This window comes from Ixodes scapularis, unplaced genomic scaffold (assembly GCF_016920785.2).
Source record: "Ixodes scapularis isolate PalLabHiFi unplaced genomic scaffold, ASM1692078v2 PGA_scaffold1__304_contigs__length_218370807, whole genome shotgun sequence".
Classification (NCBI taxonomy): Eukaryota; Metazoa; Arthropoda; class Arachnida; order Ixodida; family Ixodidae; genus Ixodes; species Ixodes scapularis.
Genome location: NW_024609846.1, coordinates 35,897,001 through 35,912,525, shown reverse-complemented (window position 1 = coordinate 35,912,525; position 15,525 = coordinate 35,897,001). Strand labels below are relative to the sequence as shown.

Here is a 15,525-nt window from a genome sequence, read left to right as displayed (position 1 = left end):
TTGTCAAGGACATTCGAGTTTTTAAAATACGTTTACTCGATTCCTCTTGGCTTACAGTTCGTTGTTCGCGTTTTCGTCATGCCGTCAGAATGCCAGCTGTATTGCCACGCTCGGGACTGTGTACGCCTTTTGACAGTTGCTTACTGCGTGCGCCAAGGACACACAAGTGCGCCGCGCAGATAGGAATAAAGCCAATTTTATCTTTGTTCTCGCAGAACTCGACTTTTATTCGTTGAGCCCATGATAGCGACAAGCTCTGCCGCTTGAATCACCTTGTCGTGGCGCGTCAGGGGTTAAAAATACATTAGTTCGGACATCGAATCGACCATGCTGCAAGCGACGTTGGCTTTGGTGTTTCTACTGATTTTTCTACTTGCATGGTAAGTTACTTTCTTATACTCTTCCTGCACTTCTCGCTTCTATAAAAAAGTGTGTCACGCAGTAACTTTGAGAGACTTTTTCACTATGCAAGAGACTCCAAAGTAACGTTTGAAGCACGGTTAACATCACTGCTATTTGGAACGTATTTTTGACAACATTATCTGTTAAGAAACTGTATCAGGAATAAATTGAAAGTAAACCTATCGCACAACCAAGAGCTTGAATTATGTCAGCAGCGCTGCTGAAAGAAAAAGACATATAAAGCAAAATATGTTTCTGGTAAATGTCATTATTTTTGAGTGCACAGGCGAGTGACCGGAGATTATGTTCACTCCAAATTGTGTCAGAATAAATGTGCTTCGAGCACTACGAATATCGAAAGTAAGCGTCATTTTTACTTTACCGAGTAAACACACTGGCGACGTATCTGACCCTACTGCTATCAGGCGCGTCTCCAAAATAAAAAAAAATCAGCAATAGTTTTTCTTTTTTTTTTGTTTGGGGGGTGGGCGCATGGTTTTATTTTACATAATTATTAGTTTCCTTTTTATAATGGGCTTTTACTACTCTCATATTTTTCGCGGTCAAGGCCCACAAAACAATAAAACTAAGACTACTAATCTTTCTTCCCCTTACTTCCTTGTTTTTCTAAGCCCGCTAAAGTCTCGGTCGGCTCAAGGAACGCACGGGGCGGCGATTCCCGAGAATGTTATTATCGCCTCACAGCCGATCAGGTTGCGACATTAGCCGATAAGGACTCCATAAAAAGGAATCGCGAAGCAAGGGACGTTAAGATAATAAGTCACGCCCATGGGTTTCAGTGACACTGGGAGAAGGCGTGTGAAATGCATGGTGGTGTGTTCGGATGACTTCCCCTGAAACCTCATTAACTTTGCGTGGGCATTGCCTTGAATCCTGCAGAGCTACTTGCACCTAGACACCTATTCCTCGATGAAAAATAATGATATAGGTGCTGAAATGAGAGCGATTCCTTCTCGCAGCTTCGTGAAATATAATTCTTGTTGAAGCAGTGATTTTTCACTCTGAATGCGACTGTACATTTTTTTTCTACGGTGTCTGTTTCAATACTAAGATCATTCATCACCGCTTTAGGTGCCTACGGTTGTAATGCAATTATGCTTGCCATCTCATTAGTGATGCTTATTTTTTTCAGGGTAATAAGAAGAACCTATAGTTTCTGGAATGGAAAAGGAATTCCATATCTGTCTTTTACCGACTACGTGAAGTTGGTATACGATAATTTCACGAAGGTAAAGGTGTACTTTTAAGTTCATTGTAAATTATAATAATGTGGATGCTTGGCCTAGTTGGTAATTCATACTTGGATGGATGGAACAGCGCGGATATACATTCAAACTCACAGGCACACAAGAAGGAAACAAATTCGCAACGCTGACAAACAACTCAGTGATATATTTCTGCTCCCTCAAATCGTCATCTTCTTCTCCTTCGCCGCTAAAGAGAACATTTAAACGTTTTGAACACCAGAAACCAAATAGGCAATAAGCATTAATAAATAAATAAACAAATTAATACATGATAACTAAAAGTAGAATTAAAAATAAATCAAAAAATAAATTAAAAATGATTCATGTTTTAAATTATTAGAACATAGATAAAAAAAATAGACTTAAAACATTTTAAAAACAAAATGAAAATAAAAATAAAATAAAAATGGAAAATACGAAAATACAAATGATAAAAATTAACCGAAAAATTCCCATCTCTCTTAGTGCTTTAATGTTATCTCGAGATAATTCAATTCTTCTTTTGATAAAGCTAAGGATATGGGACACTGACGCATTGCTTGTCCAACCTTGCTATTTCTTGAGCTTCGACAATTTCTCGTGTCAGCTAAGTACCACTTCTGGGGATAACAGCGGAGTTACTCAAGTCCGCTGTGCACCGGCAGTCTCGGCAATGGAGGTCTAGGTTACCTGATATTGCTCTGTTTATGTTATAGTGATGTTCTCCTAACCGGTCATTCAGACACCTCTCGGTTTGCCCGACGTATTGCTTACCGCATAAAGGCTAGCCCACATGGCGCGTTTTTCAGTGCGTCTAGACGCGCGTCTCGGCTTGGCGCGCGCGCTAAGCCAGACGCGTGCGCCCAGTCAAACCACACGCCGCGCTGCCGGGCAGCGCTTCGCGCCTGCGTTTCCGAAGCGTCTGTCCAACGTAGCCAGACGCGCTTAAGAAACATAAGCAAATTTAAAATAGAAATCGCGCGTTAAATGATGGCTACATGCCGTAATATTTAATTTTAGTAATAGTAAGCACGCATTTTTATTACAGCAATTGCAATGAAGCTCAGTTTCACTACTTTTCATCCTTTTTAGTGCGGACGCCTCATCCACGTTTCGATACGCCATTGCTATCACCATCGCCCGCGCCAAAACATCAAGGAGGTTAGAAGTACTAGGAGGGGGCACGTTGCAATATTGGTGAAGCCTAGTCATAAAAAGTTTAAACGATTTTGTGCCCAGCGTGACCGCAGGTCTCTCTGGCGATTGGTGCGCGTGACATGTCACGTGTGAAATGGATGGTTGATTGTAAAAGGACTCCTTGCAGGCTTGCGCGCGCTCCGTCCGGTAGGTTTTATCAGATCGAAGTCTAGACTGTGGTGTATTCTAGTACCCCATAGCAAGACAAAGGCTAGCTACGGTCACGTGATGTGGTCACGTTGGCATGGTAAGTGAGGAGAGTAAGGAGGAAAATGAGAAAGAGGCGAGGCGTCAAGGGAGCATGGCTTGTGGAGGCTACGCGGCCGACGTCATGCCCTCTCCTACCCTTCTATTCTCCATGCAAAACATTCACAGCTGGCCGCTGGCCGCTACAGAGGTTACGTTGTTGCGGTTGTTGCCGGTAGTATTAATTTGTACCTTTGCCTCTCGGTGTCCCTGTATTCTTTACATTTGGCCTGCCAGAGTGCAGGACGCTTTTGTACTTCGCTAGGTCCTCTCTGTTCCGCTGAAGCAGCGTCGGCCTCTCCCGCGGAGCAGGGAGGATTCCCTGGATTTGTGTAAAAGGTATGGTAAACTGATATCCGCGGGTGGAAGGACGTAACTACCATGTTCGCCCTGCTGCTAGTGTTGGCGGGGCCTAAAAACCGTTTTTATTTAAGGCCGCGAGCGTGCAAATTTTGTAAACTCCGCGCGTGCGGGTGTGCGTGTGTGCGTGCGCACGTGCGCTCTGCCTTGGAATGGCACATGGCTGTTACCCGTTTTGTATGTGTATCTTTCTGTTTTGAGTGTTTTCATTATTTTCCTCTCCCGTATCCCTTTCCCTTCTTGGCGGCGTGCTAGCAGGCCCACCTGCGTAAAGGTCTCAACCTTTCTGCCTAGCCTCGCACGCTGCCGAGTGGGTATCGCAATATGTGCAAATAAAAATTATTATTATTATTATTATTATCGCCTTTGTCGCGAGGTCCGTGGCGAAAACTACAGTCCTACAGTGGCGAAAACAGAGGAGAAAATTCAAACGCTCCTTGCAACTAGTGAACACGGCCGTTCATTGGTGTTTGCCTTCTGGACGCAGCCCGAGACGCGACGCGTGGACGCAAAATATCTGGCTCCTCCAGAAACGCCGGAATGCGCCAAAAAACGCTGCGTTTCGTCCCGGCGCCGGAAGTGACGTCAAAGCGCAGGCGAAGGCGCGACGCAGACGCGGAGAAAAGCGCACCATGTGGGCTAGCCTTAAGAGGGCTACACCGGACGTAGTATGACTGTGTAGTATGACTGTATTGTTTGCCATGAGTATATAAGAGAGTGGTTTTTTCATAAACGCTATTTGCGAGTGCGCCTCGTTCACGTCTCCTTTCTTGTATCTTGTCCTTGTGTATTTTCGGTGCCCTGAAAGTTATCATGAACCAACTAGCCCAGATTGCCATTCTAACGCATAAGAGGGGAATTGTATAAAGCACCCCTTCAGAGCACGGGACAAAACGGGTGTGATGCTTTCTTTATACAACCTAAGGTTCTATCGGAGGATGAATTGACATATTTACATAAACTAGAGAGCTTGTGTGGAGCAGAGAATACTACGTTGGCGTTTACGTCGTTGCCTATCTTTTTAAGACCATAAGAAAAATGCTGAATATAAGGCACAACCGCTGATATTTGGTTTAGGCCCCTTTTCTTACATTGGGTTAAATCGGGATTTTTAATGTTCTGAACGAGTTTTTTCGAACGGATATTTATAAGTGAATGGGGTACGCCCCTGATAGTAGCCTAGCTATCTGCGTGTCGAAGCAAGTTTTTACATTACGCGGGCATGACTTTTTGATGGAATTTGTAAGGCATAGGTCAACTAGGCCTCTCTTAACTAACTTAAAGTGGGCCGATTGATAATGGAGGAATGTCGTTTTCCCCCTCGGAGCGTAGGACCAACAAGTGTGATAAGAAAGAAAAAGCAGTCTGAGGTCTAACAACCTTAGAGACTCTTCAGCCGGAAGTTCATGGGTTATGTCCAATGGATCCAAAGAGTTTTTACAAATCGAGAGGACATTAGATACAGTACTTGATATGTAGTTTCGATCAAGGGCCAAGACAACCAAAAATCATCTACATGGCGGAACACTTTCACAACCTTTGAAGTGTCATATCGCTTTTGTAGGATTTTATGCGGCAAAAATTTTCTGATTTATATTTTTTATTTTTATTTTATTTTTAAAAATGTGTAAGTTTAATTTTTAATTAATAAAATTTATATTCTAATAATTTGAAAATAATTATTTTATTTTTTAAATAAAATAATTCTAATTTATTTTTAATTTTATTTTTAGTTGCCATCTATTTACTTATTTATTTATGCATTAATTTTTATTGGCTATTCGGTTTCTGGTGTTTAAACATTTTAAATGTTCTTTTTAGCGACGAAGGAGAAGAAGATGACGATTTGAGGACGCAGAAATATATCACTACAGTGGCTTAAAGGGGATAGTGTAGTTTCCGCGCAGCCTCCACCATGCATTGGGAACGGCCCCTCCTTGGAAGACGATGGAGGTGGCGCTTCAATCTGCAGCTCCGTTAGGGTGCCTCGATCGGCTGGCAGATAGAGGAACCCTAACATGCTCTGTAACTAATATAAATACCTCAAAAGCAATTATTTGTTTCCAGTGAACTTCCAAGGACATGACTTGTGTTTGAAGGTGAATAAAAATGTGGAACTAGCAGACGACAGTGTAGTCGACAGCTGCGAATCGGCCGGAGCTGGCCGGAGCGAAGCTGGCCAAGCGGCCAAGCCGGAGCCATAGCCGGAACGACGGTGCTGCAAGAGCCAGCGCCACCTGCGGCCGTCTTCCAACGGTGTGCCGTTTCTCCGGTTTTGTTCGTTACACTACCCCCTGTAAACCACTGTAATATCACTGAGTTGTTATTCAGCCCTGCGGGTCTGTTTCCTTCTTGTGTGCCTGTGAGTGCTACTTTATATCTGCCCTGTTCCATGCAAACATATAAATCTCAATACATTCTACGAGGTTAGGTTAGACTGCGTTTTTCCGCGATATTAATATGAGGTGGCCAGAAATATTTTAACATCTCCACATGAAAAAGCTTTCTTTACTACCAGATAAATAAGCAGGTCCCCAACACTATTTCTTTCCACTATATGAAAATGTCCCGAATAATTATAACTTAAGTGTATTTAATGATCATACACTTCTAAGCATCATATTTTGTGAGTTTCGTTAGCGCCATGAGCTGCTGAAGCTACGTGCCCTCGTTTTCATATTTGCTTACCATTTGCCGTGGGTGCATAAATTACCTCTTAACTTTTAGCGTGAAGCGTTCTTTGGCTATTTGCTCAGGATTTTTTAAATCCTGATAAGTAAAGCCTGAAAAGCGTGGCCGCGAAGCTCAACTTCGGTTGGTTAACGGAAGACGTCGCATGACCAGAAAGGTAGGCGAGGACGATATCGACAACTTGTTCGCACTGAGGGAGTAAAGCGCGAGAGTATGAAATGCTCTGGAAGATCGCCAGGTTTATCAGCCCGATTAGCGGTAGTATAGCCTCATCCTAGGAACACTGCCAAGTGAACACATGGTACGGTTTACACTAACTCATGAAGGGCGCCATGAACGTAGGCGTCTGCTTGAACAAGCTAGACGAGCCGGTAACCGATCTGCTGAGAACATGTATGGCTACGCTATCGTGACACATACGTGAAACTCAGAGGATCTTTAAGCGTTTGTGATGCTCTAACATTTCACGTATGCAACACAATTGCCCAGCAGTTTGCCATACATTTTTAGGTTGTATATCATCATCTCTTTTGTACGATGATGCTGTAACAAAAATCACTGATAAGCGTCTGTCTTACCACATTTACTTTCTAGTAATGCACGTCTCTGAGTCGTAAAACATTAGCATGGATATACAGCAAAATACTAATTGAACTTCAAAATAAGCCGCATAGAGTGACTTATAAGCTCTGCATTCAAAATTCTAATCATTTAAACGAATAGGCAGTATTGGGAATGTCTCTATAGCCCTAGCTTGGAAGTCTTAGAGGACACCATGATTAAACGGGATAGCTTGTCGTATCGCATCCTTTATGATTTTTCATTTAGATATTGACATGTACTTTGAAATCAACTTTCAAAGAAGATAATGTGCATATATGTTTACCGGAATTCACTTTAAGGGAACAAGATATAGCTTTAAGTTGGTCAAGCTGTGCAAGATTGAAACCTTAATATAGAGGTGTGTTCGTGACATTTCAAAATTAGTGGAATCATTAGCGTATTTATTTTATTAGGCTCGGCCCTTTCAACTTTAAGATGATTGTTCAAGGGGCCCTGCAATCATATTTAAGCGTCTACCTTTTTTGCGGTTTCCACGTCTCTTGGGGCTCGGGCAAGCAAGCGGGCACGGAGAGAGTAACTAAATATCAGTGAGTCATATTTTAACCGGATGACGCGGAAACCTCCTCCACCTACGAGGGCGACACGCGTTGCCGAAAGCGCGCAATATGTGACGTCTTTGGTCCGGGGCTTACTACTGGACAAAGCCGCTAAACGCTTTCTTTTTAGTCGAGATACAAAATATAAGTGTCGCGAACCGTTTCAATTATGTATGAAAGTAGTTTTTGTTTAGTATTTTAGATCAGAAAAGAAACAAATGCAGTTCATAAAGTACGGAAACAAGAAAGGACCAGTCGACAAACCCGCCACCAAGTGGCGGAAAAAACAGGTCATACCAGAAAGGGATAATGGGATGAGGCTCCGACGAACGGCGAGCGTAGAAAGGTCCCGGATGTACATGGCGGCGCTGCGGTCGTATACCGGCTTGAGGATCCCACCGGTTCCGTGCGTTCCCAAGTCTTTCGGCGCGGGCTTGGCTGGCGATTCGGCCATTTGGCGGTACGGTAGCGCGAAGTGGCTCCCGTTCTGAACTGATCTTTCCCCCGTGTTTGCTGTCGTTTCTGGCCAACGAAGTGTTATGCAGAATTTGTGTTTAATCGCGCAGCAAATGCAATGGGAGCCGCCCTGGCCGCCCGCCTATCCAACACGTGCTTTTGTGGCGCCCTCTCGAGCCGTCGAACCGGAGTTTGGCAGCCGTGAGCGCGCGATGAGTTCACTACTCCTCCTCTAATTGACGGCCACTCAAGCCAGGACCTACGACGTCATGAAGGAGGTTATTTTTTGCTTGTTTTTGTAATTCTAATTAGCCGATAACTTAAAATAAAGCGAAATTTGAGAAAAGAAACGTTTCTTTAATTTACTACGTTCAGTGCGCTCAGGTTCGGTGCAAATTAAAAATCAGTCAAAAAGTTGTTCCAGGGCCCCTTTAAGTCCGAGGAACAAGCTACAATTCTCAATTTGAGTGGCCAAAACGACATCAATGTTGGTTTATTATAACTAATTATTCTCCACCATAAACCATTCTGCACTTACAAATGTGTGCCTGTCGAAAATAAGAAGGTCGGGTTATCTGGGTAAAATGTGATATATTTTCTTTCTAATAATTTTTGGTTTGTTACAGCCCTTGCCTGAGGTAATCCTGACAAACTATCGCCGGCGGGGCCGTTTTTATGGGTTTGTTCTACAATCTTACTTTCCGAACAAACTAAAGAAGTCGAAATTCATAATAAAGGCCGGCACGACCTGAACTCGATAATCAAAAATAGTTATATAGATGTACGGGCAGCAGGTGTCAGACATGAGGCAATCCTAACTGAAAGTCGTGACACAAAGGCATTAGGCTTGCATTAGGTGATCGGCCGAGCAGCCAAGCCAATCCAGTACGAATAGGTGGGGCCTGGAGCGGAACGTGGCGGGTGTACCTCCACCTAAATTGTGTGTTCCGGCATAAATACTTTCCAACTTTTTAAGGGTTGATTTTTGACACAAACGATAAAAGGCACATAAAATGTGTGTGTGTTTGTCTGTGTGTGTTCGGTGTTTTTTTTAAATTTTGTACCGAATCCAGATGTATACAATTCATGCTATATTATTTAAACGACGGAGGACACCAATTAAAAAAAAAAAAAAACTGTGTGAATCGCGCTTTTTTGGAAAACCAATTAAAGCCCACTTTTGTTTTACGGAATAAGACGTTTACTTTGTTTTACATATAAATATACGTTACTCGCCCTAAAAGATTGAACAATGGCATTTTACATAGAATGATACATTCTATGTAAAAAAGTAATATGTTCTTTCTGTTATATCTTCGCTGATCTATCCACAACCACGTTCTTAAATGGGTACGCTTTAGAATTTTAATTTTTTAAAACGCTTTACATAATCAAAAAAAATAATTTATGTAATTTTCGCAGAACGCTGGATGGCGAGACATTTATTTAACATTCCAAAATTATGGTTAAGTCGCTATGTCTCGATTTGGACCGTTCTCATTTGAACATGAATTTTTAGATGTTAACAGGACATAAATATGATTAAAGAGGAAATTGTATAAACCGTACATTCAAATAACCAGTATTTAAAAGAATTTGTTAAGCTCGGAAGGTCAGTTATCATAAGTAAATTAAGTCCTTTTTATTTGCAGCTCCTACGAAGGGTTTGTGCCCACACTCGTAGTTGGGGATCCACTGCTCCTGCGAGACATCTACGTGAAGGATTTCAAATCCTTCTCGGAAAGAATAGTAAGAACTGCCACCTATATTTTCTTTAGACTATTCTTAGTACCAGTTTCACGTGAAGTTGAATTACAATTTCATTTCATTTCATTTCATTTTATTACCTTAAAGACCCCCTTTTAGGGGGTATTACATAAGGGGTGGGGTTACAAAAATAATCAAACATAGGCGCTGGTCTTCAGGATGAGAGATGATTGGTAACATTTTCGAAGAAGATTGATGGGCAGGTGATGGCAGCAATGTGGTGGGGAAGGCCGTTCCAGTCTGGAGCTGCTCGGGGGAAGAATGACGCAGAAAAAGTGACAGTGCGAGCGCGTGGGCGAGCAACCTGGAGAGGATGACTGGTGCGGTGAGATATGCGTGTGGGAGGTACGATGTAAGGTGAGATACAGAGGGGGGAATTGAATAACTTGTGAAACAAACAGAGGGTAGCGATGCGGCGACGACAAGCGAGACTAAGTAAACCTGATTCAGCTTTCAAGGGTGATACGCTGGTATGGTACGAGTATGAAGAATGAATGAATCTAGTTGCGCGATTTTGGACTGCTTCGATTGCGTTGATGAGGTATACTTGGTGAGGGTCCCAGACGGCAGATGCATATTCAAGCTTTGATCTTATTAGTGATTTGTAGGCGAGTAGTCTTACTTCCTGAGGGGCGTGGCGTAGTTGACGTTTTAGGAATCCCAGGGTTTTGTTAGCAGATGAGGTAATGTTAGTAATATGCGTACGCCAAGATAAATCGCTGCAAAGGGTGACACCAAGGTATTTATATGATTCGGTTAATTCTACGGGGGTGGTAGTGATGGTATAGGGAAAGAAAAGGGGATTGCGGCGGCGGTGAAAGGACATAACTTTACATTTAGTAGAGTTAAGTGACATTAACCAACGGTCGCACCATTGCAGCACGCGGTTAAGGTCGTTTTGGAGAGCAGATTGGTCCGATACGTTAGTGATGGAATGGTAGATGACGCAGTCATCTGCAAACATGCGAATATTACAGGATAAATGTTGCGGTAAATCATTAATATATATTAAAAATAAAAGCGGACCAAGAACAGACCCTTGGGGGACGCCCGATGTGACTGGGATGAGATTAGAAGACTGGTTGTTAACTAGGACAGATTGGGAGCGGTTGTTAAGAAATTCTTTGATCCATCGTAAGATATTATGGTCCAAGTTCAACTGAGCAAGTTTTAGTAGCAAGCGCTGATGAGATACTTTGTCAAATGCTTTTGAAAAATCTAAAAATATGGCGTCAGTTTGTATGTTAGAGTCGAGGTTAATGTGCAGATCATGAAGAAAGAGGGCTAACTGAGTTTCGCAGGAGAATCCTTTACGAAAGCCGTGCTGCGAAGGATGGAAGAAGTCGATCGAGTCCAGAAAATGCATGACTTGAGAAAAAATGACGTGTTCCATGATTTTACAAGGCACGCTCGTTAGAGAGATAGAATTACAACTCTTCCACAAAAAGCGTAAACATAAAATACGTAAAACAAAAAAAAAAAACACGCGAAGATACAAAAAAGAAGAAAAGCGTTTGTCAAGGGTGATGCATTTTTCTGATTTTGCGGACTCTTACTGTTCGTTTCAGGTATCCAATGTCACGGGAAACCCCTTGTGGGACAAGATGATGTTAAACTCACCGGAAGAAGAGTGGAAAGCTTCAAGAACTGTGATGTCCCCGGCATTTACAACCAGCCGACTGAAAGCAGTCAGTAACCAGTTTGAGCCCCCTTCTGTTCCTAACGTATTTACTTACTGCCATAAAAAAAAAAAAAAAAAAAAAAAAAAAAAAAACGAAGCGTAACAAGGGGTACGCACTGTTTGCAACGTTAGAACGTTAGTTGCATTGAGTTCTACGGTAGGTTTCTTTGTGTCTACCAGTTTCGTCGAAATCGATAATTTATTCGGGGATCTCGAGCTTATGACGGTTAGAACAGCTACGACTTAGCGCTTGAATTGTTTGTTTTAAAGCCCGATTCACATGGTTTGATTTTAGTTGCGATTTCGCAAGTTCGGTTAAGCACCGCAACTTCCACTGCTCTTTTTTTTTTTTTTGTTTGTGCCACACGGAGAGATGTCGCAACTGCGAAATCGCAAGTAAAATGGCATTGTGTAACTCAGGCTTCAGACGCCTTTTATATAAAATAAAATAAAACTAGAGGCTATAATGAGCAGCTTTTTAAGAAGATATGGAAGATATGGAATGAACCGATATACAGTGATACCTCGTTGATATGGACACCATCTGTTTCCACTAGAATCGTTCATAGTGTGAAGATGTCCATAATGACAAGACAAAAGTGCATATATTTTCCCAGTTTGTCGCCACAAATGGAGCCTATAGACTGGGGTATCCATATTAACGGGGTCCATATTAACGAGACATTACTGTATACCCTGAATAAATTGACGAATAATTAAGGAAAAAAAAAAGCCTCCGATCATTTTAATAAATTGAGGGTTCTGGCCAACCAATTCTTGTTCGAAAAACAATACGATTGCGACAGTAGCCGTTAAGAACCACGAGGAAAGTATCAAGACGCAGAGAAATACCTTAAACATATTTAGGTCAATAAAAAGTGATTCGAAGGACTTTGTTAAGAGCGGAGACTACTTCGCTGCCCACGTCAAAATAACTTCGAAATTATTTCGATGTCTATGAGGTGACTTCCATAAAACATCAAAATAGTCATAAAAATATTATTACGTCTACCGTGGAAACAACTTTGTTTTTATGACTTCTTAGCCGTCACAGTTTTATGCAGCTGTTTCCGTTTCGTTCTAATTCGTCCTGTAGACGATGTCGTCGGTGTTGTTGTGTTGGCGAAGTTACGTGTCGCTGTGTGGCAGGTCTAAAGCAAGCTTCGGCCCTACTTGAAACTGTAAATGTTTCATTCAGCGAGAGTGTGTGCCTTTCTGCTTGACAGTCGAACGATTTTTTTCGGCCATGACAAGGATATAGTTGCGTGCGAGGCGCGGGTAAAAGGGTTTCTAACCTCGCTTGAACCGTACTCGGCCCTGATCTAGGTTCAATTCACGGGTACTTGTGGTCATCGGATTTATTTGTTTTGTTCCAACATGAACGCCACCAGAAAACCGTCAAGTTGTACGGACCACCTGCGGACTACGTTGAGTGCGTCTTCAAGTTCGAACGACCACCTGATCGTTCGAACTGTCGTCTGTTCTTTCAACCGCTTGTGCTTGTCGTCTGCTCTTTTAGACGACACCGGCCCGCAGACCAAATTATGGCCCGGTAACTGCGATAAGAAGTAAGTGCAGGCCTCAAAAGACTTAGGTTTGAAGGTTGGTAAGCAGGCTCGATGTAAACAGTAGATACAAGGAGACGTTGATCATTGTTACCAGTGGCCATCGCCGACTTGTTATGCCTGATTCACTTGGTCCGATTCTGCTTACGATTTTCGGTACCGACGTGGACCAACTCAGCTACGGTTCGCGGTTTTACAGCCCGAGCGACGTCGCGACTGAAAATTGCGAGCGAAATCTCATCATGCGAATCATGCTTTAACGTACATTCTGCGGCGTCCACGCAGAATGAATCGCTGCGTGTCACATTATTCACGCGAAGTATTGCGGTGTAGCAAGCCTCGGTAATTGCGGCGAGGTCGCTCAAGTAGCTTGGCATTGCCAGGAAGACGTAGAATCAATTCGAACGCGAAAAACGGCAGGAAGACTCATACCGACGCCGACAACGTCGCATTCCAATGGTTTGTTTATGGGCGATGGCGAGCTTCTTGCTCACACTCGATCGCTCATGCGCGGCGCCGGTGGCGTCCGCTAGGGGCGCTCCGGTTTGTTTGTAAACATCAGTTGGTGTATAAAAGTATCGGTAACGGGCTGGTTCGCACAGGGGGGAGAAAGTGGCCGAGTGGGCTAACACGTCTCAGCTCGGAGCGTGGAGCGAAAGCTTGTGCTAGAAACCTCCTGGGCTCGATCCCCACTGCCCCTGCCCATTTCAGTCTGGATGAGTTTCGTGCCGGTACGCGTCCGTGTAGTCACTACTGCCGTGATGTACGCTAAAAAATATAGGTTAACGGTTGTACTGCACCGGCTGAAGTCGCTTTTCCGTCGCCGACGTAAGGTGATGGTACCTTACTGTGTTGGTTTGCAGGCATGAGTTCGCCTTCCTAAAGAATATTTTCCGCTTCAAATTCATCTTCTATTTTTATTCGTGACAATATCACCCGGCTGCGACTCTGCGCTCTCGAAAGTCTTTTCAGTGGGCATTCTCACCGCCTACACAGAGAAACACACACGTCTGCGTTTGAGTGAGATGCGTTCACTTGCGGCAGGTGGACGCAGAACCTTGCGAAGAGCCTTTGAGCCAAGCTTGTAGTACACACAGTTGCGTTGACACGCAGTCGACCACAGTCAGGAGCCAGTAAGAACGCGATTTGGCCGCTCGCAGCTCACCAATAGTAGGCTAGATCCACGGCAACAGGGCGGCAATACGGCGACGGCGTCGAGGTGCCCGATATTAGGATGATCTTCCTGCAGGCTTCAGTGACTTAGAACTAGCTTGAACTGTCGCAGCCTTGGAAAAACTTGCTGCTTGGTGTCCCCACCGCGCCCAAACAAGAAAAAGCAAGGCCTCTGAAAGGGGACCCGGACACGCGTCGTGGACGTTGATGACCGAGGGCGAGTACGTGACCCTCCTTTCCTTTTCTCGGCTTCTAATTGGTCTACCGGAACGCAACGCTTTCGAAAGTTGAACCAGGCTCTGTTCCCTTGCGTGCCACTGCAGAGCGCTGCCCGAGCGAGCGCTTTGTAGCGCAAGCAGCCCGTTCCGGCTTCAAGGACGCCGTCCCCGCTTTAACGCGTTAAAAGACAAGGGCGTTTATGGGCCTTGAATTGGACTTTCGAGCCCACAACAAAAACGAGCTGGACATCTCTATATTTTGTCTTCACGCAACAAGTTTAAGAGCGCAAACTACGAGTACCACTGAGAGTTTTTAATAAATCTTGTACATCCATGGCCTCCACTATGCCGTGCGAGGGCGTCTTCGATTAATGGTTGGGAACTTTGCAACTGGTTTGTGAGTCTGTCGTTTCGCTTAGATTGTTTTATTTATTTTTTTCGTGTTGACTAAGCGATTGAGACGTTGAATATAGTGTTGAAAACATTTAGATTGCCCCCTTGATGTTTTATGACCGGCACGAACGAACAACAAAGCTTCCGACGCACCGAGCAAAACTGTGTCGTGGTTTAACGCGCATTTTCAGACACCAAAGGTTTTGCAATCGACTGCAATTTTTATGACCCGAATTTTGGAGAGATTCACAACTCCTTTTGTCTATTATCAATAACGTGCAATAAATCCCACATTCGGTGACGTTTAGCACACCAAGTGAATGTTATGCGAATTATATTTTTAAGTTTTCTCGGATATATGGTTACAAAAGCTGCAGTCGATTACGTGGCATTTGTTGTCCGAAAAATGCGCGACGCCGACTGCAAGCAAGGTGAAAGCGATTTGATCGCCACTTTCAAATACCTTCCAGTTCGAAACTGCAAACCTTCCCCACTTGTTTGCAGTGGCAAGTTTGACGGGAGATGTAAAAATAGGGCGGCAGGTAATTTGAAAGTGTGTGAGACGTGAAAATAATATTTTCGCGTCTTTAGAAAGTGGCGTCACAGACGTCACAATAATAGTCATATCGTTTCGACGGTGGACATCGAAATAGTCACTACCTCGTTAATATCACGTGTGCTGAAACTTATACCACTGCGATTCAATGTAGCCAGCGATACCTAGGACTGCTTATTGCATACAGTCTGCTTCAGTCAAATCATATCTGGCATATCACGCACAAAAGAAAGCGCAAGATCTCATTCATTGCGCGTGATCGTTTTAGAGGTAGGCAGCTTCTGGGGGTGATATGACGTAACCAGAGGTGAAGCCATAAGCGTCGAGAAACACGCCTCCAACTATGATTACAGCTATTTTTGGTTCTTCACGGGAGCACACGAGGGGTGACCGAAAACAGCTGTGGTCGTCGT

General features: G+C 43.6%; 1 protein-coding gene across 1 annotated transcript in view; it reads left to right on the top strand.

Annotated features, from left to right (window-relative positions):
* The first annotated feature begins 283 nt into the window (after positions 1–283).
* LOC115316322 (cytochrome P450 3A41) overlaps positions 284–15,525 on the top strand; it is a 45,540-nt gene continuing 30,298 nt past the window's right edge. The window contains exons 1-5 of the mRNA XM_040216519.2: positions 284–380; positions 1,556–1,652; positions 8,386–8,438; positions 9,412–9,508; positions 11,095–11,214. Coding sequence (XP_040072453.2) covers positions 328–380; positions 1,556–1,652; positions 8,386–8,438; positions 9,412–9,508; positions 11,095–11,214 — 420 coding nt within the window. The 5' untranslated portion in view covers positions 284–327. The remainder of the gene's footprint in view (positions 381–1,555; positions 1,653–8,385; positions 8,439–9,411; positions 9,509–11,094; positions 11,215–15,525) is intronic.